This window comes from Python bivittatus, unplaced genomic scaffold (assembly GCF_059951505.1).
Source record: "Python bivittatus isolate LINGU-HERP-01145 unplaced genomic scaffold, Pbiv_v1 ctg000210_np1212, whole genome shotgun sequence".
NCBI classification, from domain to species: Eukaryota; Metazoa; Chordata; class Lepidosauria; order Squamata; family Pythonidae; genus Python; species Python bivittatus.
Genome location: NW_028277053.1, coordinates 765019 through 786474, shown reverse-complemented (window position 1 = coordinate 786474; position 21456 = coordinate 765019). Strand labels below are relative to the sequence as shown.

The following is a 21456-nucleotide window of genomic DNA, read 5'->3' as shown; positions in this document are numbered from 1 at the left end:
TGGCTGAACGAGTTTTACAAGGGAAAAGAATGAGTGTGAAAACACAGAGAAACCGGACACATGTTGCTCTCACATGGAATCATGCACAAACATCGTTCCTTGAAGAAAGCAGTGGGAGGTTTATTACAAAAGCCAGCCAGCCACTCGCCTCAGGAATGAAAAATCCCATTGTTTGCAAGAAGGAGCAGAGAAGTGAGACCTGCCACTGGAAGGATGGCTAGCACCTTTTTGAAGGGCTATGATTTGGGCCTGAGAACCTGTCCAAACAAGATCTAGTCTCTCTAGGTTGTCTCCTAGAAAAGTGTCCTCTTCTGGCTTTTCTACTCCAATTTGGGAAGAGGAGCAATTCACAGCATGCATCCTTCTTAGGGGTAGTTGGATCATGTTTCAAACATTGGGGGAAATTACACAACCAGCCAGCCCATCATGGCACATACTCTCTGTTCTCAAAAAGAGAGGGGGGGTCGGGCAGAATGATTGAGAGGTCATCCTGGAGGTCAGTGGGCACAGAGGAGCTGACCCATGAAAGTCCCACAGAGAAGCTGAACCTTCCAAGGCCTGCTCCTGCTATTATCCAACACACCCTATGTGCAAGATATGGGCATAACAAAAAGAAGGAAAGTGCAAAGCTGGGGTGAACAGTCCCTAGGAAAGGTGGGGGACTCCACAAACACCAGGACACAGATATACTTCAAGTGAATTTGGCATCCTTTGTAAGGGTAGCTGAACAATCACCCACTTTCACTCATCTACTGTCACTGTTTTCCCACCACTGTCTGGAGATTCCCGAAGGAAGTATCTTTCCAGAGGTGACAGCTGGATTTTGGAAGGCTCTTTTTCCCATCCACCCCCTCCCACCAGCCCCTCAAAAGGGTTACCTGAAGCTCACTTTTACAGTAAATTTTGGCAGCAGCAGGCAAATCCTTTCTGAAGCTTTCTACACCATTATGCTGTTTTGTTTTATTTTACTTCATGGCTGCTGTTAGAGCTGGCATTTTTATCTTGCTTGGATTAACTATTTAATTCCATTATTTATCTTACTTGCATTAACTATTTTGCAGTCTTCCATGTTTTATTGTAGGATACTTGACAACCAGCTACCATTTAGGCCGTCGCTGGAAATCTAAGTAACTAAGCAGATTGTAAAAGTTGCCACCAAGTTGAAATTTTTTACAGGGACAGAATGGGAAAAAAGGATTAAACCCTTAAGGAGTGACTATATTAATCAGAGATGTGCGAAAGAGGCAATCTGGAATTGCCATGGGTCATTCTGGGGCTGGAATGAGTCAATCTGAGTATCCTAGGAATGGTTTGTGCAGTTCTAGTGGAACCTTGGCGGGTACAAGAAATATATTAGAACTGCATGAATTTCATAATTCAGGGATATTCTGATGGAAAAAAGATTTCCAGCGACGGCCTAAATGGTAGCTGGTTGTCAAGTATCCTACAATAAAATTCTGTTGCCAGAGCGACTGTCCCATTTTTCAGTCCCTGATAATAACTGCACTTCACTCCTTGGATGGAATTTTCATTCCATTTAAATAAAAATGATTTGATTTTGTTCATGCCTCTGTTTACCTTCTTGGAGTTCAACTCCAAGCACAACCCCTTAAAGGCCAAGTGTGGTTCTCAAACCAAAAGAAACTATTTACTCCTGAACTAGACATAACCCATCTTTAGCATCTTCCAGTCTTGCTCCTTCCTAAAGATCACCACAGAAATATCCTACTCTTGTGTCAGTCCAATACACGAGACCCCATTATTAAAACCAAAGAACTTACTTGCCCTGCAATCTCTGAACTACAGATGCCCAGAAGTGGCCCCACGATTGTATTTCTCCATAGACTGTTATATAAATGCCTAGTGGAACTACCCAGAGAAAATTGCATGAAGAATAGACTTACCCCATATTAAAACGATGTACCGTAATGGTATGTAATACAGCACAATCATTGCTATTGTGATCACTAAGCAAGCCAAAGCAGAGAGGAAAGGTACAGTCCAGTTGAACGTACTGAAACCAACATGGAGAAAGACAAGAGAGAAGTTTGTGATGTTCTCAGGTATGCACAATGATACTTTACTAATCCAGTAGTGTGACTGGCCTCCTGCAGAATAGCATCTTGCATGTAGGGGGAGAAAGCTAAATAGAACCGAGGAGTTCTGTAAGAGTCATTGATTAAAATGAAATGCATGATAATCATTATTAAGGGAACTTGAGCATCCTTGTCCTTTGTTTGATTCAGAACCAATTATCTTCATTTGTCTTACCTATCAGTCAGAGGCTGGCAAATTTGGAGGTGCTTGGCATTTTTTTTTCATTAATTGGTGCAACAGTGTTGGCCCTTCTGAAAAGTCATCTCAATTATAATGTGATTTTGGCCATTTTTAAGGTTCAGTAAAATACTTAATTTGGGGGATGAACTATTGCTTAATTAAGAACCACTCCACATGGTTTGGAGTCCACTGGCACCATCATGCTCCTTGCAAAACAGTGAGAAATCTTCTCAGCTGGCTTCCATACAGAGTGATTTTAATGGTTAATTGGGCATCAGGGAGACAGAAATCTTCATCTCCTTCCCCTCCAAGGTTAGCCTTGGAAAAAAAAAATAGGGGAAATCAATGGAAACATAGTTTCCAACTATCTTCATATCTAAGGGGTGCAACTGAGATCAAAGGGGCTATGTCCACATCAATTTTGCTCACAACTATTCAAACACATGGTCAAAGAGTTGGGTATCTCTGCTTCCAGCCCCTGACCCATCCCTACATGTTACGAATTGCTTTGCTCCCCAGAGCAGCTGTGTGAATTGCACCCAGCCTTTTGGGGTCAAGCATACACCCCTTGGCTCTTCATCAGAAGTAGATCAGCTCCGCCTTTTTGCCCTTTACAAAACACTTAAGGAATAACTCAGCTGGGTCACGAAGAATGCTTTCTCTTAACTGATGAGGGTTTTTTAATTTTTAAAAAAACGAATAGAGGAAATAATACATCTCTCAGCTTCAATGGAGACCTTACAATTTAAATTACAGCAGGGGTGAGCCCAGGCCGATAAATATATGAAATGTATTTTTAAATCCTCAGAGTCTGATAGAAGCAGGCTATTAAAAAGGCTCTTTGATACTGAGGGTTGTGCTGGTGGAAATGCTTATGTAAACCATTGTGACACTTGTTAAAACTACTCCAGTGGACTTCCCCTCCTTCTTCTTCGTCCACAGAACCATTACGATTTAGTTACAATTGGATTCTTGAGGGATTAGGCAGGGCAACCATATTCATGTCCCACTGGGATCTCAAGGGATCATTGTCACAAAACTGAATGCCAGAAGGAAGAGTCACCCAGCGTTCCAAACCTTACTGCCATCCAGCTGCACATAGAACAGTGCTCTGTTCAGACTCAAAAGCCATCCTTTGGTATCCCCACCCAGCTGGGACAGATGTGGCACAACCACAACACATGGATTTGTAGTATTTTTAGACCCCACATGGCTGCACTTTTAAAGAGTGGAACTGTTGACAAGACTCCATTTGTGAGTGCATGGGATTGGAAGAGGGAGGGAAAAAAATAGGGTCACACGGTTATGTCAGAAAACTCTCTCCTCTTTGCTTCATGGGGTATGTTCTCCACTGGCCAGGGGGCCAGAAAACAGCATGAAATTTTCAGATGAAACAAAGCTAGGATAGACCTGTCAAATGCAAGGATAGCAGACTGGTTGGAGATTGATGTAAAAAGCAGGGTAGAAAACATGTGGGAGATAAGTGCAATCAACTAAAAACAAATTTGGTGGCAAAGGAGAGGGGTATAAACGATAAGTGGCTGGAGAATATAGGGATTTTGATTCCTTAGAAACTTTTGGAAGTTTCAGCACTATGCAGCCATAAAATCTTAGGCGCCCCAATAGAGGGGTGAACTGAGAAAAGGGATCACTAGGACAAAGAGCTGGAATCTTCTACCCAGCAGAAGAGCTGACATCTCGGCTGATCCAGACTGTTTTGAAATCCTCTTCTAAAGCCACCCAAGTTAAATTGTGGGAATGAATTGCACAGGTTAGGCCCTTGCTCTGAAAGACCAGCACTGTTCCATTTGACTCACGGATAAATCTGAATGGGGAAAGATGACTTTTAATTCCATGAAAAGAAGTCTACTTATATGAATCCTGGATTTTTAAATGCATGTTTCAGAATTCCCATAGATTTTTTCTTTTTTTCTGCCTTCAAGTCAGTCTTGACTCCTGGCAATTGCTTGAACAAATCCCTTGGACAACATTTTGAGAAGTGGTTCGCCCTGGCCTTCTTCTTCCTAGGGCTGAGAGAAAGGGACTGATCTAAAGTCACCCAGCTGGCTTCACGCCTAAGGTGGGACTAGAACTCACCATTTTCTGGTTCTAGCCCAGTGCCTTTAACCACTAAACCAAACTGGCTCTTCATAGATTTCTAGCCATAATTAAATGCGTAAGAAATTCAGAAAGAGGAATTCTATAATGATAGTTTATCACCACTGGGTTAACATTCAGGTGAAAGAAGCAACCTTTATTCCATTCTGTATTTGCTTTTAGAAATCCCCAGTTAAAGTTTTTTTTTTTCTTTTCCAGTTGCTTCCAGCCATAGTGCTCAGAGGTTTTTCAGAGCATGGGAACAAAACTTTGACTTACTTTTTTATCCTTTCTGCAAAAGATGCTATTTCCTCCAAAAGTGTTTGGACTGTAATAACAATGTCTTGGACCATGTGGATTCTTTCTATTAAACCCTTTTTTTCAGATTCCTGCAAGCAGAGAGGAAAGAGAAGAAAAAGAAGAAAAATGTATTTATTTCCTTTTTAAAAAAGTGCCCTAGACAATAAAAGGTTATAAGAGAGGTTATCAGAAGTAACAGCATTCAGGACAGTTACATTTCAGATCCATATGTCTGCTTGCTGCTGTGTTGTAGCTTGGAAAACAGCCGTGTTTTCTCCAAATTACTAAACCTATTTTTAAGACTTACAAACCAGCAAACAAAAAACCAGATGCATTTCTTGTTCCAGCATTCTGTGAACATTTCAATCAGACTAGCTGGAATTAAAAAAAAAAAAATCAGGGCTGCTTAGGAAAGAAAGAGAAGACAGAGAAAACAGCAAAAAGAGGGAAGCTCCAAAATTATATTACTTAGACCCAGCACAGCACCCATCACTGGCTACCATAGTCACATTTCTTGCCACCAACACCACAGGTGGAATTATTTCTCCATGAACTATACATTCAGACCATATAGGAAAAGGCTCTACATCTCTTTTTATGCATGAAGATCTCAAAATATATAATGTTAGTGTGCATCCAAGTGGAATGAATTTGTTGCAGGCAGGAAAGCATTTCTGCTGTGGATGGTGATGGTGATGGACGTGGTGGACATTAGTGGTGGAGTGGAAGTATTATATAAAGTAGATCTATGCAAAGAGGCATGCCTATTCTAAACTGCTATGTAAAAGCAATGAACTGCTTTCCGAATCTGCACTGATGAAAGTATTCGAGCTACCTTCAAACCAAATGATCCCCACGAAACTTTGTACCACCCGAGTATAAACATTTTTACTTTGTCCAAGAGTTGGATGAACATAGGTATGGCAGTAACTATACTCTATTGGACTTGCAGTATGAAAAACCCAGATATGCACTGTGAAAGCTAGTTATAAGAATGCCTAGACAAACATAGAAGAGTCTTTCTCAATTGCTTCACCTTTGATTGTGGTTTTTAAAATCTTGCTTTTATTTGCAAACCAACATTCACTCAGGAACATTTTAAAAGCATACTGGGCTTTTCCTCAATAAACCCCCCATTGCAGTCCTCCACTAAGATTCCATCTCTGCTTTTCAGAAAGTGTCACCAGCTCACTTGGCTTTAATCATCCTACTTCATGTCATTTCAAACTGCGCTTCAAACTCCTTAAACCTCTGTATCCACAGTGGCCATAAGAGGTGTCTTTATGTTCTTCCATATAACATGTTCTGTCTTTGTGTGGGGGCATGTATTCCTGCTGTCACCTCATGTTGTGCCTCTGTATTGAGCACTGGGAACCACAGTGTTGCCTATCCTCTGCTCTGGGTCACGTGACCAGGAGAGATGAGAGGCGCTTAGAATGGAGCAGTTGGCATTCTGACCCACAACCCACTGACCCTCCCATGGGGATGCATTGGGGGAAAGTTTCTGGATTTTTTTGTTTCTTTTTGTCTCTGCAGCCCACTTCTAACAACCTTTCTTTGCCAACTTCTCCCTCAACACCAAAAGTTGGTTCCCATCTCCAGGTTTTTGGAGAGTTCTCCTGCTGAAAGACAGAGAGAGTTCTCGGCCTCTTTCTATTATTTCTTTATAACATTCTGCTGAGTCAGAAAGAGTTTTTTAAAAAGGTGCAACACTCAACCACAGCTAAAATGTGGTTGGGCAGTTTATGGTATGCTCTGGGTACCAGCCCTCCTCCCCACATAGCGTGCACCAAGCTTTCACATGTAGTCACCTTGTTTGGGCATCTCAGATTACATTAACACAATGAAAGCAGTTTTACTAATCTGGATTTAAAATGTTATGTGAAAATAAGCCATATGTCGATCTCCATGTATCAGTGAGGGGGGAATAACCTCCTCCAAGAATAAACTCAAGTTTCTACCTGTGAATTTTCCTCCCAAGACCATGAGGAAGAGGGAGATGTTCAGCAGGTCTCAAAGGATGCTCAACCTTCCCTTTCTGCTCATCTTTTCTTTCCTACCACTCCACCTCCCCCCTACCCACCCCCATAGTACTACAAGGACAAGCGCTAGCCGCACTTGCCAACCTGCAGTGTTGCTCAGGACAAGTGAAGACGCTGGCAGTAGTTCCTAAGTTCCAGCATGCTGCTTCCAAGCATGAATGGCTGAGGCTGATTAGAAATCAAGGGGCAACATCCAATGTTTTCCCCAGTTCCGTCTAACTTCTGACCAATTCTTAGCAGCAGTGAAATAAACACATGCAAGTGAGATCTTTCGAAGCAAGTCTGTTCTTGCAGCCTGGAACTGTGAAGAACGTTATGTGGCAGCTGGATAGCTATCCTGCTGGCTTTGTTTACACATCTCAGATTGCACTACAAAAATGTGGCGATCACACAATTTAGCAACACAATATTACATCTTCTCTTGTGAGCTTGCTGGACTGCCTGGGACTGAGAGATCGAATTAAATGGAAATCAGGGATTTATTCTGACATCCAAAGAGTCCCAAGGACCTTGATACATAGACAGATGTCCACATGTCTTATCACCAAGGTAGGAACGGTCTGTAGATACAAGGGACAGGGCTTTTTCTGTAGCACATCTCAACTGTGGGATGCCTTCCCAAGGGAACTCAAGGTGGATCCATTCTTAACAAGTTCTAGAGGGGCAGAACTGCTCTGTTCTGTCTTTATTTTAAATAGGACCTCGCCTTGGTTTTATTCACTGTCACAGTTTGCTAGTGTTACTGTACTGATCTTCTAAATTAGTGTATGTTTTCACTCTCATTTTCTTAGGGCGAGAGCCTGTGGCCTCCAATTTTCCCTGTTCTGTCCATGGACAGTGAGAACTCTGATTTTTTCTTTCAACCTTATGTTTATGTATCATACAGAAGGGGAAGGATATCTTCAGAAATTCTCAAAGGTGGGACAGTAGTAGCTGCTTTCTATAGTTATCTACATGAGGTGGCAGAAGGATTCTTTCTGTTTGACTTCCTTTTACCTGTTTTCCTTTACAAGTATCCACATGCTCACTCACATTGGCACAAAGGGTCTCCTTGTTTCTACAGCCTCAATTCCTGCATTAATCAGGGATCATGCCATGCTGGCAACAGTTAGAGAAAGACCTGGGAACTCATCAACCACAAGTGTCTTTTCTTGTTCCTAACACTGGGCCCACACTGGGTATGTGACTAGGAAGACAGGATAAGGTCTGTTGTTTTAGTTCATAGCAGCATCTTGCTGTGAAGCTATATTAGACCTAGACTGAGGGATAAATTTCCCTCTATCATGGACAGCCTTCTTTCAGTATTATTGTACTGTGGTTTTATCAATAACTTCATCCTCTTAAGACAACAGCTAATTGGTTCAGCAAAGAAACAAACATCCATGTGCACACAGGAGGAATAAACAACCAGAAATCCAGAAATCCCTGGGTTGGAAACTCTTGGGTCAGACGTTCTGCTTCAAAATGAGGAAGAAAATGTTGGTGTGCATCTGACAGATCTGTCCTCCTGACTTTTTACCTTTTTTGGAACAAAGAAATACACCCCTGTACTTATTTCAATCATTTCTCAGCTGATGAAAAGTACTCCCTTAGAATAAAAATAAACTTCATCCTTTGGGAAAGAATTAAAACCTTGCAAGCTAATTCAAAACTAAGAATTCATTAAATACTAAGTGTGTTACTTAAAGTCTCCCCCCCCCCCCAATCTTCTGAGCTAAGAAAGGATTTACTTCCCTGTCTATTGTTTAAACAAGACTACAAAAGGGCAAGTTTAACTCTGCAAGGAAAAGGGATTTTTTTAAAAAAAAACAAACAAGCAAAAAACATTGAACAGGGTAAGAATTTATAGTCTTTTGCATCAAAATAATCAGCTTGAACTCGGAAAATGAGGTGCATGGCCATGGCCCAAGGAAGGCTGAAACATTCAAACACTTAACATTTGTCGTGCAACCATGAATAATGGAGTGGTTGAACATTTATTCCAAAGGCTACATTTTGTAACATACCAACTCGTTCTGCTATTGTCTTGGCCAATCTGACCTTTGGGATAGGAGGAACAGAGCCCCTCTGAAGAATTAACCATGTGGAGAGCAGCAAGCAGAGAACCATGTCCAATGTTTAAGGATTCCCCTTAACAAAGATGCAAAGTGGCAAAGGCCATTCTTTTTTTGGGGGGGGGGGTCCTTGTTTTCTGGAGGGCATGTAGGTAGGGCTTTCACGTGTTTCCCTCCAGAAAACAGAACAAAGCCTACATTCAGTAGTGCACACTGAGGAGGCTCTGGAGTCTACCTTAGAGGGTAACAGTTGTCCACTCTTGCTCTAAGTATATAACCTTTTTCCCAGTAGTGTGAGAAATGTAATTGGGCATCCAGGAACTGAATGAAAAGCTGAGAAACAAAAGAAATGTGGATTTATCATTGAATAAGCCTATTTCAGTACACAATCAAAACTCAGGAAAACTTGGCATCGCTTCAGTTAATGCAAAAATAAGTTTTTTTGAGAAAAGTCCTTCTTTTAAAACTCTTCAGCTGGTATACAATGAAATGAAATCTATGTTACTTTGAAAGCAGGGGCAAGAAAAGTGACGTTTTAGATGTCTTGCAATTTCATGGAAGAAGACAGACTTTGTGGTTAAAGGCCATCACTAAGGAGAAGCCTTTCATGGAGCTTGCTTGGGAAACCAACTATCTTCCATCATAGCTGGTATTTGGAAAAGGAAAAAAGGATCCAGCAGCACAACTCTTTTAGTTTAAAGTTCGATCGTTCATACAGAAAAGAATTAATTGGTTCCTCTGTTTTTTAATTAACTGTCTATGTGTTTCTAAGTTGTAAACAGTTAGTCTCCAAAGACATGTTACAATTCCCAGAAGCACCCTCTGTTATGGTCAAGAAAGGTCTCTGTATATTTTGACAAGAACACAAGCATGCACTTGATAGAAACCATGTTCTTCTGTGTTACATCCCAGCCAACTGCTGTCCCTAAAAGTTGCTGTATTGTGTGGGAGAGGGGAATGTGCTTCATTACATTTTTTAAAAGTCTGCTTTTATGCATTTCAATGACCTGATGCAAAACAGTAATAATAAATGCCTGAAATGCATCACTGGTTTTCCACAACTCCTTCTCTTCTGATGTACGGGAATCCCTCTTCTCAGAATAACGTTCCCGGTATGTATGTCTGTTTGTAAAATCTTAAATTAATTTCTCAAACTCGGATCCCATCACACCCTCTTACCTTGTCATCATCATCCTCATCCTCTTCTACAATAATGAAGTCCTTTAAAAACAAAATGAAGAAGAATATTAGATTGTTTGAGAAAGTCAACATAACATATAAGCACTTCTTTTTAAAAAAGATACGTTACTTTTTATGCAAAAAGAAGAGAGAGAGGAAAATAAACTAGAAGAAATAGCTCCCTCACACTAATCAAAATTAATCTTTACGTATATATTTAATATTGTAAGCTGCCCGGAATCATGTGGAGTTGGGAGGCTTCAAAGTTAAATGAATGAATTAATGGTATTATAACACTGAACAATTCACATTTAAGACAATACATATAACATGAAACAAATGGCAAATTAAATATATCAGCTAATATATGCAATCAAAATTTCTAAATTTTCCTCTGGTCAGAACTAGCAATAAAATGTTAGATCAAATATAGAAAGAGAGTTTTTCAGATTTTCTTTAACTCGGTTATTGTTGTCTAAAAGAAAATATGCCCTGGAATAGTCATAGACTGGGTTTTGCAACAGAGACGTATCCTCCTAATCTTTGAAGTTGGAACAATCCAAGGAGAATCTTAGTCAAAGATCATATATGTCAAGTCCACAATGTCCAACTCCCAGTTCTGAAGCATTCTCACTCAACCAGGCTTGGTTCAGAAAAATACTTCTTTATTACGTGGTACATGTAGCTTGTAAACAGAACATTGCTAAAACTAAAGCCTTGGGTAAACTTCCCTCTATTTATCCCCCCTCCCCTTATTGCCTGGCGTCTCGATCTTCTCCACCTGGTGGTGACCTCTTTCCTTCCTCCCCCTCCTACCCGAGCCCCTTCCTGGCTCTTTGGGCCCCAGCTGCCTTGCTGGCAATCAAGCCAGTCTGAATTGCCCATATATGGTTAAGCTGCTTCCCAGCTCCCATTACAGCCTTTAACAGCAACCCCCCCCCCCTAGTTACAAGTGGCAGAAACAAATCACTCCAACTCCCAACGAACGCAATACAATGGAAAACAACAACAGTTGGGTGATGCACGTTCTGACAATATACCTACCCACCATGCAATTCCCATTCAGGGAACAAAATAAGCAAAGCACAAAACAGAGGAAGCAACAGGAGATAAGAAAAAAGAAAGGAACTATAACTAAATTTAATTTGTATCAACTCCAATTACTATGCCTCTCCATATTCTTCTATCCTTGCTTCCAGCATGTCCATATACTGATTCCTATATGGTCTTTTGTTCTTTAAACTCTTGCCTCTCTCTTTCTGAGGATCTCTTATGAACTCCATTCAGCCACCATTTTCTTACCCTTCCCCTTCCTCTCAACCCATTCATTCTTCTTTCATCTATTGGTTTTCAGATTCGGCCCTCATTCATTCTCTCTGTATGACAAAATTATCTTAATGTCATTCATGCTGATCGTTCCCTTTCGGATTGCGTCCACATTCATTCAGCACCTATTCATTCTTCATTTTCTTCTTGTTTTACCATCGCCCTAACCCTAACCAGTACCTAACACTAACCCGTATCTCACTTCCACTGCACCCAACTTAAGTTTCAGTTTCTTCGGGCATACCCAACTCTCACGTCCATATAGCAAAGTGAGCCGTATTTGCGCAAGATAGTTCCTCTATCTTTCTAAAAGCATTTGCTCATCTGAAACATTCTATCACGGTACATAAAGAGACTCATATCTGAGCATTATTCCCTCACATATACTTTCCATGTGGTTGGGAAAGATGGGAAATTGATTCTGTTAGGTGGGCAATCTGTAGCCAGCATAAAACGTCACAACGTATTATTTCTGGCCCAAGTTCCTCTCCAAGGGGGAAAGCATTTTGGTTGCCCTCCAGAGACTTTGGATCACAACTTCCCTATTTCCTAATCACTATCTATACTGTTTGAAATGATGGGACTGGAAGTCCAAAATACCCATTCTGGAGCCACATGTCTTTAAACAGGAAACAACTAAGAGTTCTTCCGCCTTCCCTGTGCTTTGTACAAAATTGCTTATCCCAGAAGGGAACAGTGTAATAGGTATGTACATATCTGCAATTAAGATCTCTAATTTATTTTTCCTTTAACAATCATCTTTTTTTTAAAATTCTCAAGGACATGTGACTATGTGAAGGCTTAAAAAAACAACAGAAAACAGCAGCACAAAATACCCTTGTCCAAGACAAAATGTTAACATCTAAACAAAACAGATGAAGTCTAATTGTTCTGAAGGCCGGGAGGTTTTGAGAGACATGATTTTATGTTATTTTAATTCATTGCCAAGTTTCTCTGCTGGTAAGGGGCTTTGTTCTTCATCTGACAAATGAACCAGTTGGAATGTCAAGGCTGAGATTCTGAACACTCAGTTTGTTCTACTATTGTTGCTTATTTCAATGATTGTTCCCTCCCTTTAGGGCCATTACCAAAACATTAGGGGGCAGAAAATACATTAGCACACACGTAATCAATCTTAAGAATCAGATACAAAATTCTATACAGCATTATCACTCCACTTGTTAAAAGAGAGGGCAAAAAAGAGAGGGAGGTTATGATGAATCGTAAGGGCAACCTGAATCTCAGTATCATTTCTTTGCCAGCAATGTATAAAAATATTCTTTGGCTTAGCTGAGCACTGGTATTTGAATAGGCTGATTAAAAAAAAAAAATCCTTATATAATAAATGTATATAAATATAGCAGAATGAAGCAATTGTGCCAAAGCAGAATTAAAAACAGTTTTGTTGAAAAATTCCAACAAAGAAGGGGCTGGCCGCAGGAATAGCCATTTGAAAGGAAGATTAATATAGGACTGGGTTCTATAAAGCTTAATATTAAGTTGTCTTGGCAACAAAGAGAAATCCAGCTAAAAGGTAAAAAGACCCTGATGTCAACATATGGCAAGGTCAAAGACCCAGTGTTCATTGTGCCTGGAAATATTTGGACTACAACCCTTTTCTTCTTTAGAAAAAGCTGGGTGCTAGTGCACATGGGGAACCCAACAATTTTAGGATTGGTAGCTCCTTTGGCATTTGCAGGAGATGGTAGTGACATCAAAGGAACTCTGTGATGCATTAGTAAGCTTGGCAGATAGTTCCCACAGTTTCTTTTCTGTCCCTCCCATCTCACTACCGGAAGCAACATAGATGGCTGTGCATTGCTCCTGACCTTTGCCTGTAGATTGGAAGGGCAGCTTCATACCAACTGCTCCCCATGCTTCCATAACTGCCAGCTACTCATTTGAAAGTAGTTTTCACAGTGCTCTAGATACAATCATCCAGGACAGTAAGCAGAGTAATTTTGTTCTTCATTGGGAATTGCATGTATGTCCTATGGTTGGTTGTGTGGTAAGACTCACCAAGAGTCATCCCAAGTGAGGCATACTGTAAAGGAACAATTGCTGCAAACTCTATGCTTTGGCCTCAGGAAGCTGTAAGATAGAGTAGATTTAGTTTCTTTTCCCTACTCCTTTGGACTTCTCCAGATTCTACACAACTAGGAGTCTCCCCACTCCTAGTGGAGATCAAGGAGATCAATCAATTCAATATCTCAACTCTGAAAGTTTGCAATTAAATCCTCTTCTTGGCCAATAGTTTAGATGGCATCAAAAGAGGACCAGACAAATTCCTATGGTAACTGGTATATGGCTACTCCCCACTCAAGTCCTGCTATGCTGCCTCATCGTGGTGGTGGTAGGGTTCCTGGGAGGGATGAGCAAAGAATACCAGAAGTGGATGCCAAGAGTCTATATTCCATCAGGATCACCAAGGCATGAATTTCATCCCAGCTGCCAGCCTGAAGCAAGCAGGAACCTATATCAGGCAGCAGAGATATAAGAAGATGCTTGAAGCAGATGATCCCTTTAGTGATGAGAAAGGCATCCTTTCATACTGCATGAGAGAATGCAGAGGTAAACCACTCTTGTATTTTAGCAGGAAAACCACATGGAGAGGCAGGATAAAGTGATTGATGATAGAGTGTCGGATGATGGATCCTTAAGGTCCAATGGTATTCAACATATTATTGAGGGAGGGCTAAGGATCTTTCTGAGTACTAATGGAGTTCATGAAATAGCTAGATTAAAGCCTTCTGGATCTGTAATTACTGATGTTGCCATGTAGGAAAAGAAATGCAAAACTGCAAACACAGAATTACAATTGGAAGATGAAATGTATGAAGCATGAATGTGGGAAAGCTCAACACAGTGGAAGATGAAACGAATCGACCACACATTGACATTTTAGGCATCAGCGAGTCGAAATGGACTGGAATTGGGCAATTTCAGTCCGTGAGATCATGCTGTTTATTACTCAGCACATGAAAAACAAAGAGGGAATGGTGTTGCTTTCATAGTCAGGAAAGATATAGCAAAAAGAGTACTTGGGTACCATGCAGTCAGTGACCAACTATTACTTATTAGACATCACAGATAACCCTCTAATATGACAGTTTATGTACTAAGTTTATGTACCAACTGATGCAGAAAAGAAAAGTCAGGTTCGATCTGAAATCAAGAGAACACGCAAGCAAGATGTGTGGCTTGTGGTTGGGGACTAGAATGCCAAAGTTGAAAAATACTAAGGAAGGACAGAAAGGTAGCTGGACTGTATGGCCGAAGAAACAGAAATGAAGCAGAAATGAAGACTTATCCATTTCTGCTAATCCAATGATTTCTTCATTGCTAACACAACCACCAAAACAACACTATATGCATGGAGATCACCAGGCAGAGCACACAGAAATCAATTTGACTATATTATTGGTACAAGGAGAGGGAAGAGTTCAGTTACAACAGAAAGAGGTGGCCATGGGCTGATTGTGAAACCGACCATTGGCTGCTCGTGGGTAAGTTCTAAGTTAAGCTAAAACAGAAGAAGAAAGCCAGTCAGTTTTCAGAATATGGTCTCGAGCATATATCCACCATTAGGAATCTTGTTCAAGTCCTAAACCTCATTGGTAGGGGACCAAAGGAACTGTGAAATGAAATGAAATGAAATGAAATCTTTAATTATTAATCAAAAAAGTCACTAAGGGTGAATGTGAAAGAGACTGCCAAAGATGAAGAAACAGAAGAAAACAAACGATGTCAGAACAAACAGTGGAAATTGCCAAGAAGAGAAGAGAAGTCAAAGCCAAGAATGACAAAGATCTCAGGAAGGAACTCAGCAAAGAATGTCAGAGAGCTATTAGAAGAGACATGAAGCAATATTACAACATCTGTAAAGACATGAAAGCAGACATGAAAAAACAAGACCAGTTTTCCGAAAGATCTCCAAACTCAGAAGGGGGTTCCAACCTTGAATTTGTATGCTAAAAATTGCCAGTGAATGGATAGTAGCTGATTCAAATAAAACCGAACAGAGATGGAAGGAGTATACTGAACAGTAGGGGAGTCAACATCCAAAATACTTTAGAAGATATTCCCTATTTACAAAAACCTCTAGTACTAGAAGATAAAATTAGATCTGTCATTATCAAGTCAGAAAGCTTCACGAATTGATGGAATATCTAGATATATGGCATGTAATAAAAAAAAATCAGAAAAGATTTTAGCTACACTATGCCAACAAATCTGGAGAACAACATAGTGGCCAATAGATTGGAGGAGGTCAATCTACATACCAATATTAAAGAAGACCTAGCAGAATTGCAAACTCTCGTACAATATCATTAATTTCACATGCTAAGAAAATAATGATTAGGAACATCCAACACATATTAGAGCCCTACATGGAAAGGAAATGCCAGATGTTCCAAGCTGGTTTTAGAAAAACTGAGAATAAGAGACATTATTGCTGATGCACGCTGGATAATTGAGAAAACCAAAACACATCCACAAAAAGTGAGTATGTGGTTCACTGACTATAGAAAGGCCTTTGATTATGTTGACTAACATACTTAGGAAAATGGAAATTCCAGAACATCTCATTGTCCTCAAGCAAAACCTATCCACAGAGCAGGAAGCCACAATCCAGGCAGAACATGGTGATACAGACCAGCTCCAGGTCAGCAAAGGAGTAAGATAAGGCTGTATACTCTCTCCTTATTCATCCAACCTATATGATTATAGGTTGGAGATAGATATACTGTAGATATAGATATAGAGATAGAGTTAGAGTTAGAGTTAGAGTTAGAGATAGAGATAGAGATAGAGATAGAGATAGAGATAGAGATAGAGATAGAGATAGAGAGATATAGATGATTAGATATAGTTATAGATATAGATATAGATATAGATATAGATATAGATATAGATATAGATATAGATATAGATATAGATATAGATATAGATATAGATATAGATATAGATATAGATATAGATATAGATACAATCTATATATATATGGAAGGAGACTGGATTGGAAAAAGATGAGTGTGGTTCTAAAATTGGAGGAAGAAACATCAATCACCTGCACTAGGTTGATGGTAGTACTCTGACAGATGAAAATGCAAATAATTTGCAAACTCCAGTAATGCAAGTCAAGGAACACAATGAAAAAAAAGGAACGACAATTAAATGTAAAAAAGAGAACAGGTACAACTGATCCTAGAACTGACATTGAAGAGCTGGATAGTTCTGCCTTTTAGGAACAACTATCAACAGCAAAGGAACCAGAAATCAAGAAATACACTGCAGATTAGCACTTGATAGGGTGATAATGAAGACCTTGGAGAATGCCATGATGCCATGATGTGTCTATACCTACAAAGATCAGAACTGTGCAGGCAATGATTTTCCCTATGACATTCTATGGAAAGTTAGACTTTGAAGAAGCAGGATAGAATGAAAATTAACACTCTTGAACTTTTGTGTCAGAGAATACCATGGATAGCCAAGAAAACAGACAAACAGATCATAGAAGAAGTAATTCTAGAGTTCTCACTCAAGACACAAACAACCAGTTTCAAATGATGTGAAGACTCAGCTCTCTCGAGAAATCCACAAGAAAAGAAAAATGAAAGGAAAGAGAAGAGAAGAGGACGACCAACAGCAAGGTAAATGGATTCAATTATAGTGGTGATGGGTACACTGTGGGGAGATCTGAAGAATCTGGTAGGGACAGATCATTGTGGAGACAGTCAGTAAGACTGACACTGACTTGATCGCACATAGTCGATCAGTCCCTGCCCTTGACGAGCAAATGCTGTCTCCAGGCATGGGGGCAGTCCAACCCTACATACCAGGTGCATAGGCAGCAATGGGAGAGGATGGCTACCTTTATCTCCAATCTGTGGGTTTCTGGATGCATTCCTCAAATCCAAATAAGATGGTATGCTAGCTAGATGGGCCTGGGCCTGACCCGGGACAACTGTTCTCATGTTCTTTTCTCTCTTTCTCCAACTCGGCTACCTCCAGATCATTCTACTGACACAAAGTATATACTTGCAATATTTTTATTTTGTCATAATCATTCATTAAATTTCCTATACTAAGCAAGATCTATAGAGGAGCAGGGTGCTTAGTAACTACGCTTGCCAAGACATCCCTTTGATAATATGCAAGGTGTCCTCAAATTAATTGTGAGATTCATTATCATTAGAGTCAGGAATGCTTAAAGGTTGAAATGGATTTTCTGGAAATTCCCCCTCTGCCCCAGACCATTTCCTCTCTTCTTCTCATGCAAAACTCTGATCTTGCTCCCCTATGTTTGCTTCATCTCTGGCAAGGGAATTACCTTAACGTGTGAAAGGCTTGGCTTCATGTTCATTAATTTAACCCTACCAACGATGCATATCTTGGCTAGATTTCCTTCAACAGCTATGAATTCAGTGACGGTATGGAATATATTTACATCGCATTTTATTTATAGCCCATTGTTTGAGACTCCAAAGCTGCTTACATGGAAGCTTTTCCAACATTTTGTGCCAACAATCACTCTGTGAGGTTGGACTGAATGAAATCCTATCACTCTGGAGCTGAGAAAGTCCTTGAAGTTGGATCTCTCCATCGAACACTTCAATGTTTACACTACAGTGACTCCTGTTCCTCCTCCTGTTCCTCCTCCTCCTGGGGACATTAGGTTTTGGAATTTGCTTTCATATAGGGCACAATTGGTAAGTATACCTTACTACACCTACACATATATTTTGAGTGTGCAGAAGAGTTCAGCACACATCCGCTGGAAGTGAACTTTGCAAAGATATAGTAGGATTAGGAAACAAGAGTATTCTCTGCAAAAAGGATAATCTATAATAACATCCATAACCTATTTAGCTGCTTTGCAGAAAATCTCAGATTTTAGTGAGACACTGACGGGTCACCAGAGGATGAGTGATGGAGAGCAATGGTTTCTAACTCTGTATCTTCAGCCTAGATCGAATTCACTAGACTTTTATACCCTTTCTTTGAAAATCCTCCTCTTGTATTTAATGGGTTGTTTGTTCCCAAATCCCCTCTGGTGTGGAAAGTGCTCATTTTCCAGATGTAATAAAAAAAACATGCTAAATGTGGACGTGGGATTTGGCTAGGATCGTCTGGCCTCTTATCATTTGTCACTGGACTCAGCGTGCCTGAAATAGTTGGTTAAGTAAAAATGTAATTTGCCACATCTCTGGGGAGGCAGGAGAGGAGACCCATCAGAGACCCATAACCAAAGCAGCAATATTAATATTATTATCAGTATTACAACAGTAATAAAAGGGGGGGGGGTTAAATGGCTCCAATTTGCTTCAAGATGCTATTTCTTGATTCTGTTGCAATGTATACTTCCCTTCAAAATGGGGGCAGTCTTTCCAAAGCTGCTGACAAATTTTAATTTTAATATGGAAATAGGAGGAAATGATTAAGTATCAGGGAGCAATCATATAGATTGGTGTTTCTCAACCTTGGCCACTTGAAGATGTGTGGACTTCAATTCCCATGCTGGCTGGGGAATTCTGGGAATTGAAGTCCACACATCTTCAAGTGGCCAAGGTTGAGAAACACTGATATAGGCTGTTGTTCGCTGCTCAGAGTTGATAACAGTGGAGTGACTCATAAGCCCAGGAAATAAATAAATTCTTGTCCTGGCCTCACCCTCTTTTGAGAGAACAAGCAAGCCCACTTAGTGCTGATTTCTCCAGGCAGTTACAGGATTTCCATATTGTGTTACATGGAGCCATAACGTCCATGGTATAAACTGGGATTTATCAACCATGTCAGCATGCTCCTCAAAGGATGAGGATGGTCCTTGGTCTAGGAAAGGTTGCCCTTTTCTGATTCTCAATCTTCTGAATTCCACAAGTGAAGTCCCAGATGGATCTGGAAAATAACATCCCCCCTTATACCTACCTGGGGGTCTTGCATGAGTAGGGCTTTGTCAGGGCAGCTCAGGGAGATGTTGTATACAAACAGCATCAACAATGCTAAGGGCACCATGTATGGCTCAAAATGCCACACTGTGGTCACAAACACCTGGAGAAACAGAATAGGGAGGATGGTTACATCATTTGCATTAAGCTCCACCAAGAACAAAAGATAAAATTACAGGCAAGCAAGAAAGATAAGCAGAAGAAAGCTTTCAAGGCTTTATATCTGAAAATAATGCTTGTAGCTTTGCATCTCTGCTAACCTTTGATTCCTGACTGCCTACCCTCCCGAGGTTTGCATTCATGTCAGATACATCACCCTGGATGCTTTTACATTTCTTGCTCCAAGTGTAATCGGCAAGGATTGTTTGCATCACCTTCTCCTTTTAAATCTTACGTGCATATCAACAAGGAAAGCAGATAAATCTTTACAAAGGTTTAAAGCATCTGAAAATATGCACACATACACATGCAACAGGGCAGGAAAAAAACAGACTCCTCCAGAACCCAATTTTTCTAAAGGAACATCTCCAATCCTATTGTTTCAATCACAAGGGAGCCCAAGAGAGCTTTGCTTTCACAAGCCCAAAGAGCAAAGATGCTGGAGTTCCAAAATCTGATGGGTGATTTGCATGCAACCCTCAATTGCCCTTTTGGTGACTTTGAGAACTTCCTTAGAGTAAGAGTGTTGAAAACCACTTGAGCTGAGATGGGACATGAATGAAAATGGCTGTGTAAGGCCTAGAATAGGCATTATCATTGGAAAAAAGAAGAAACAGAAAGTAACTTCCAAAATTCAGTCTTTCCTGAGTGTGCCTCCCCAGGGAAACTGCTTCTGCTCCTCTTGATCTGGATGTAAATCTTGGTCCTTGCCAATTAAAAGACCACCCAACCCTGCCAATTCACACTTGCCCATCTCTTCAACATTTGTCCCCAAGTAGCTGTACCTGAGCCCCAATTGAGACTTCTTAGTTTAGCCAAAGTCCACTTTTCCCCTTTGCAGAGTTTTCCAACTTAAAAAAAAAAAAACAGATTATCCCATTCCAAGTTCACCTGGCATGGCAAAGTTCCATGGGGAGGGAATGTTATCAGGGAAGCATCATATGCTTGGTTGAAAAAGTGGGGATCCCACAGAGATTCCAAATGGGAAGTACCAGATCAAGAGGAATACAATTACATTTTTAAATTAGAATTAATATTATTTTGGCAAAAGCTGTGTGAGGTATTTGAGAAGGCCATCTTTGCAAACGGTGTTAGTGTGAGCAAAGCACACATTCTCAGAATGCTGAAGTCGCTGTGTCCTTTCATGGCCCCCCAGACTCTGATGGCCTGGGCATGTGCCATTTCATGTGTAAATATTTCCCCTTTGGGGCTGGGATTCAACAGCCAAGATTAAGCAAGCATGTGGTAAAGTCACCCTCGAGTAAAGTTCAGCTCCTAACTACATGGATGGATGGAGAGAGCGAGAGGAAGATACAAGTTTTCTTGGCCATAATACAGAAGCAGTTTCCCACTGCTTCCTAGTGGTGACCCCTCCAAGGATTAACCAAGACCCTCCTTCATTTACTCAAGATCAGGCAACTTCAGAGAGCAGCTGTCACCCCTCGGAAGCAAGCGCATGGCTGCTTTGATAGAAACTCCCACTTTCACTATTAGTGGGTTGATTATCACCAACTTTTCATGCTGATTGCTGAGCAGAGATGGACAACTTTTGGCCAAAGACCAAAAGACCAAGATCTGCTTTGGGGAGTGCCTAAGAGGCAGAGCTGAAGCCCTAAGTAGGGACTGCCTACTCCAGAAGACTCTGGGTGGTTAACAAAATCCCACAGTAAAGCAATTTAAAAAGTTAAAACCCACGTAAACAGGCAGCCCAGACTAAAACAACCAGAACAAGAAACAGTACAAAAATACAACAGGGGCCCTGCTGATGTATAACAGCCACATTGACCTCAGAGCTCTGGAGGGAAGAACTCTGAACTGTTCTTAAGCATCAGAGCCTCAAGAGTAACTCAGAGCCTAAAAGGACCAACTACTCACCTCTGTTCCAGAGAAGGGACTGAATGCCAGTCCCCAGCCACCAGCCACTGCCTGTTTTCTCCTGCCTTCCCATCTGGGCCATGAAAAAGGGCATTGCCCAATGAGATACCAGCAACCCTTTACAGGTTTTAGAACTGAGTTAAAGGACTGGTTCCTCCTGCTGCTGTTTGCCAGTCTGACCTGCCATAATAATTC

The 21456-nt window shown here is 40.7% G+C and overlaps 1 protein-coding gene across 1 annotated transcript in view; it reads right to left on the bottom strand.

Annotated features, from left to right (window-relative positions):
* MCTP2 (multiple C2 and transmembrane domain containing 2) overlaps positions 1-21456 on the bottom strand; it is a 132211-nt gene that overhangs the window by 8876 nt on the left and 101879 nt on the right. The window contains exons 18-21 of the mRNA XM_088139178.1: positions 19208-19330; positions 9950-9991; positions 4654-4763; positions 1905-2014 (exon numbers count right to left, since the gene is read on the bottom strand). Of these exons, the coding sequence (XP_087995304.1) occupies positions 1905-2014; positions 4654-4763; positions 9950-9991; positions 19208-19330 (385 nt within the window). The remainder of the gene's footprint in view (positions 1-1904; positions 2015-4653; positions 4764-9949; positions 9992-19207; positions 19331-21456) is intronic.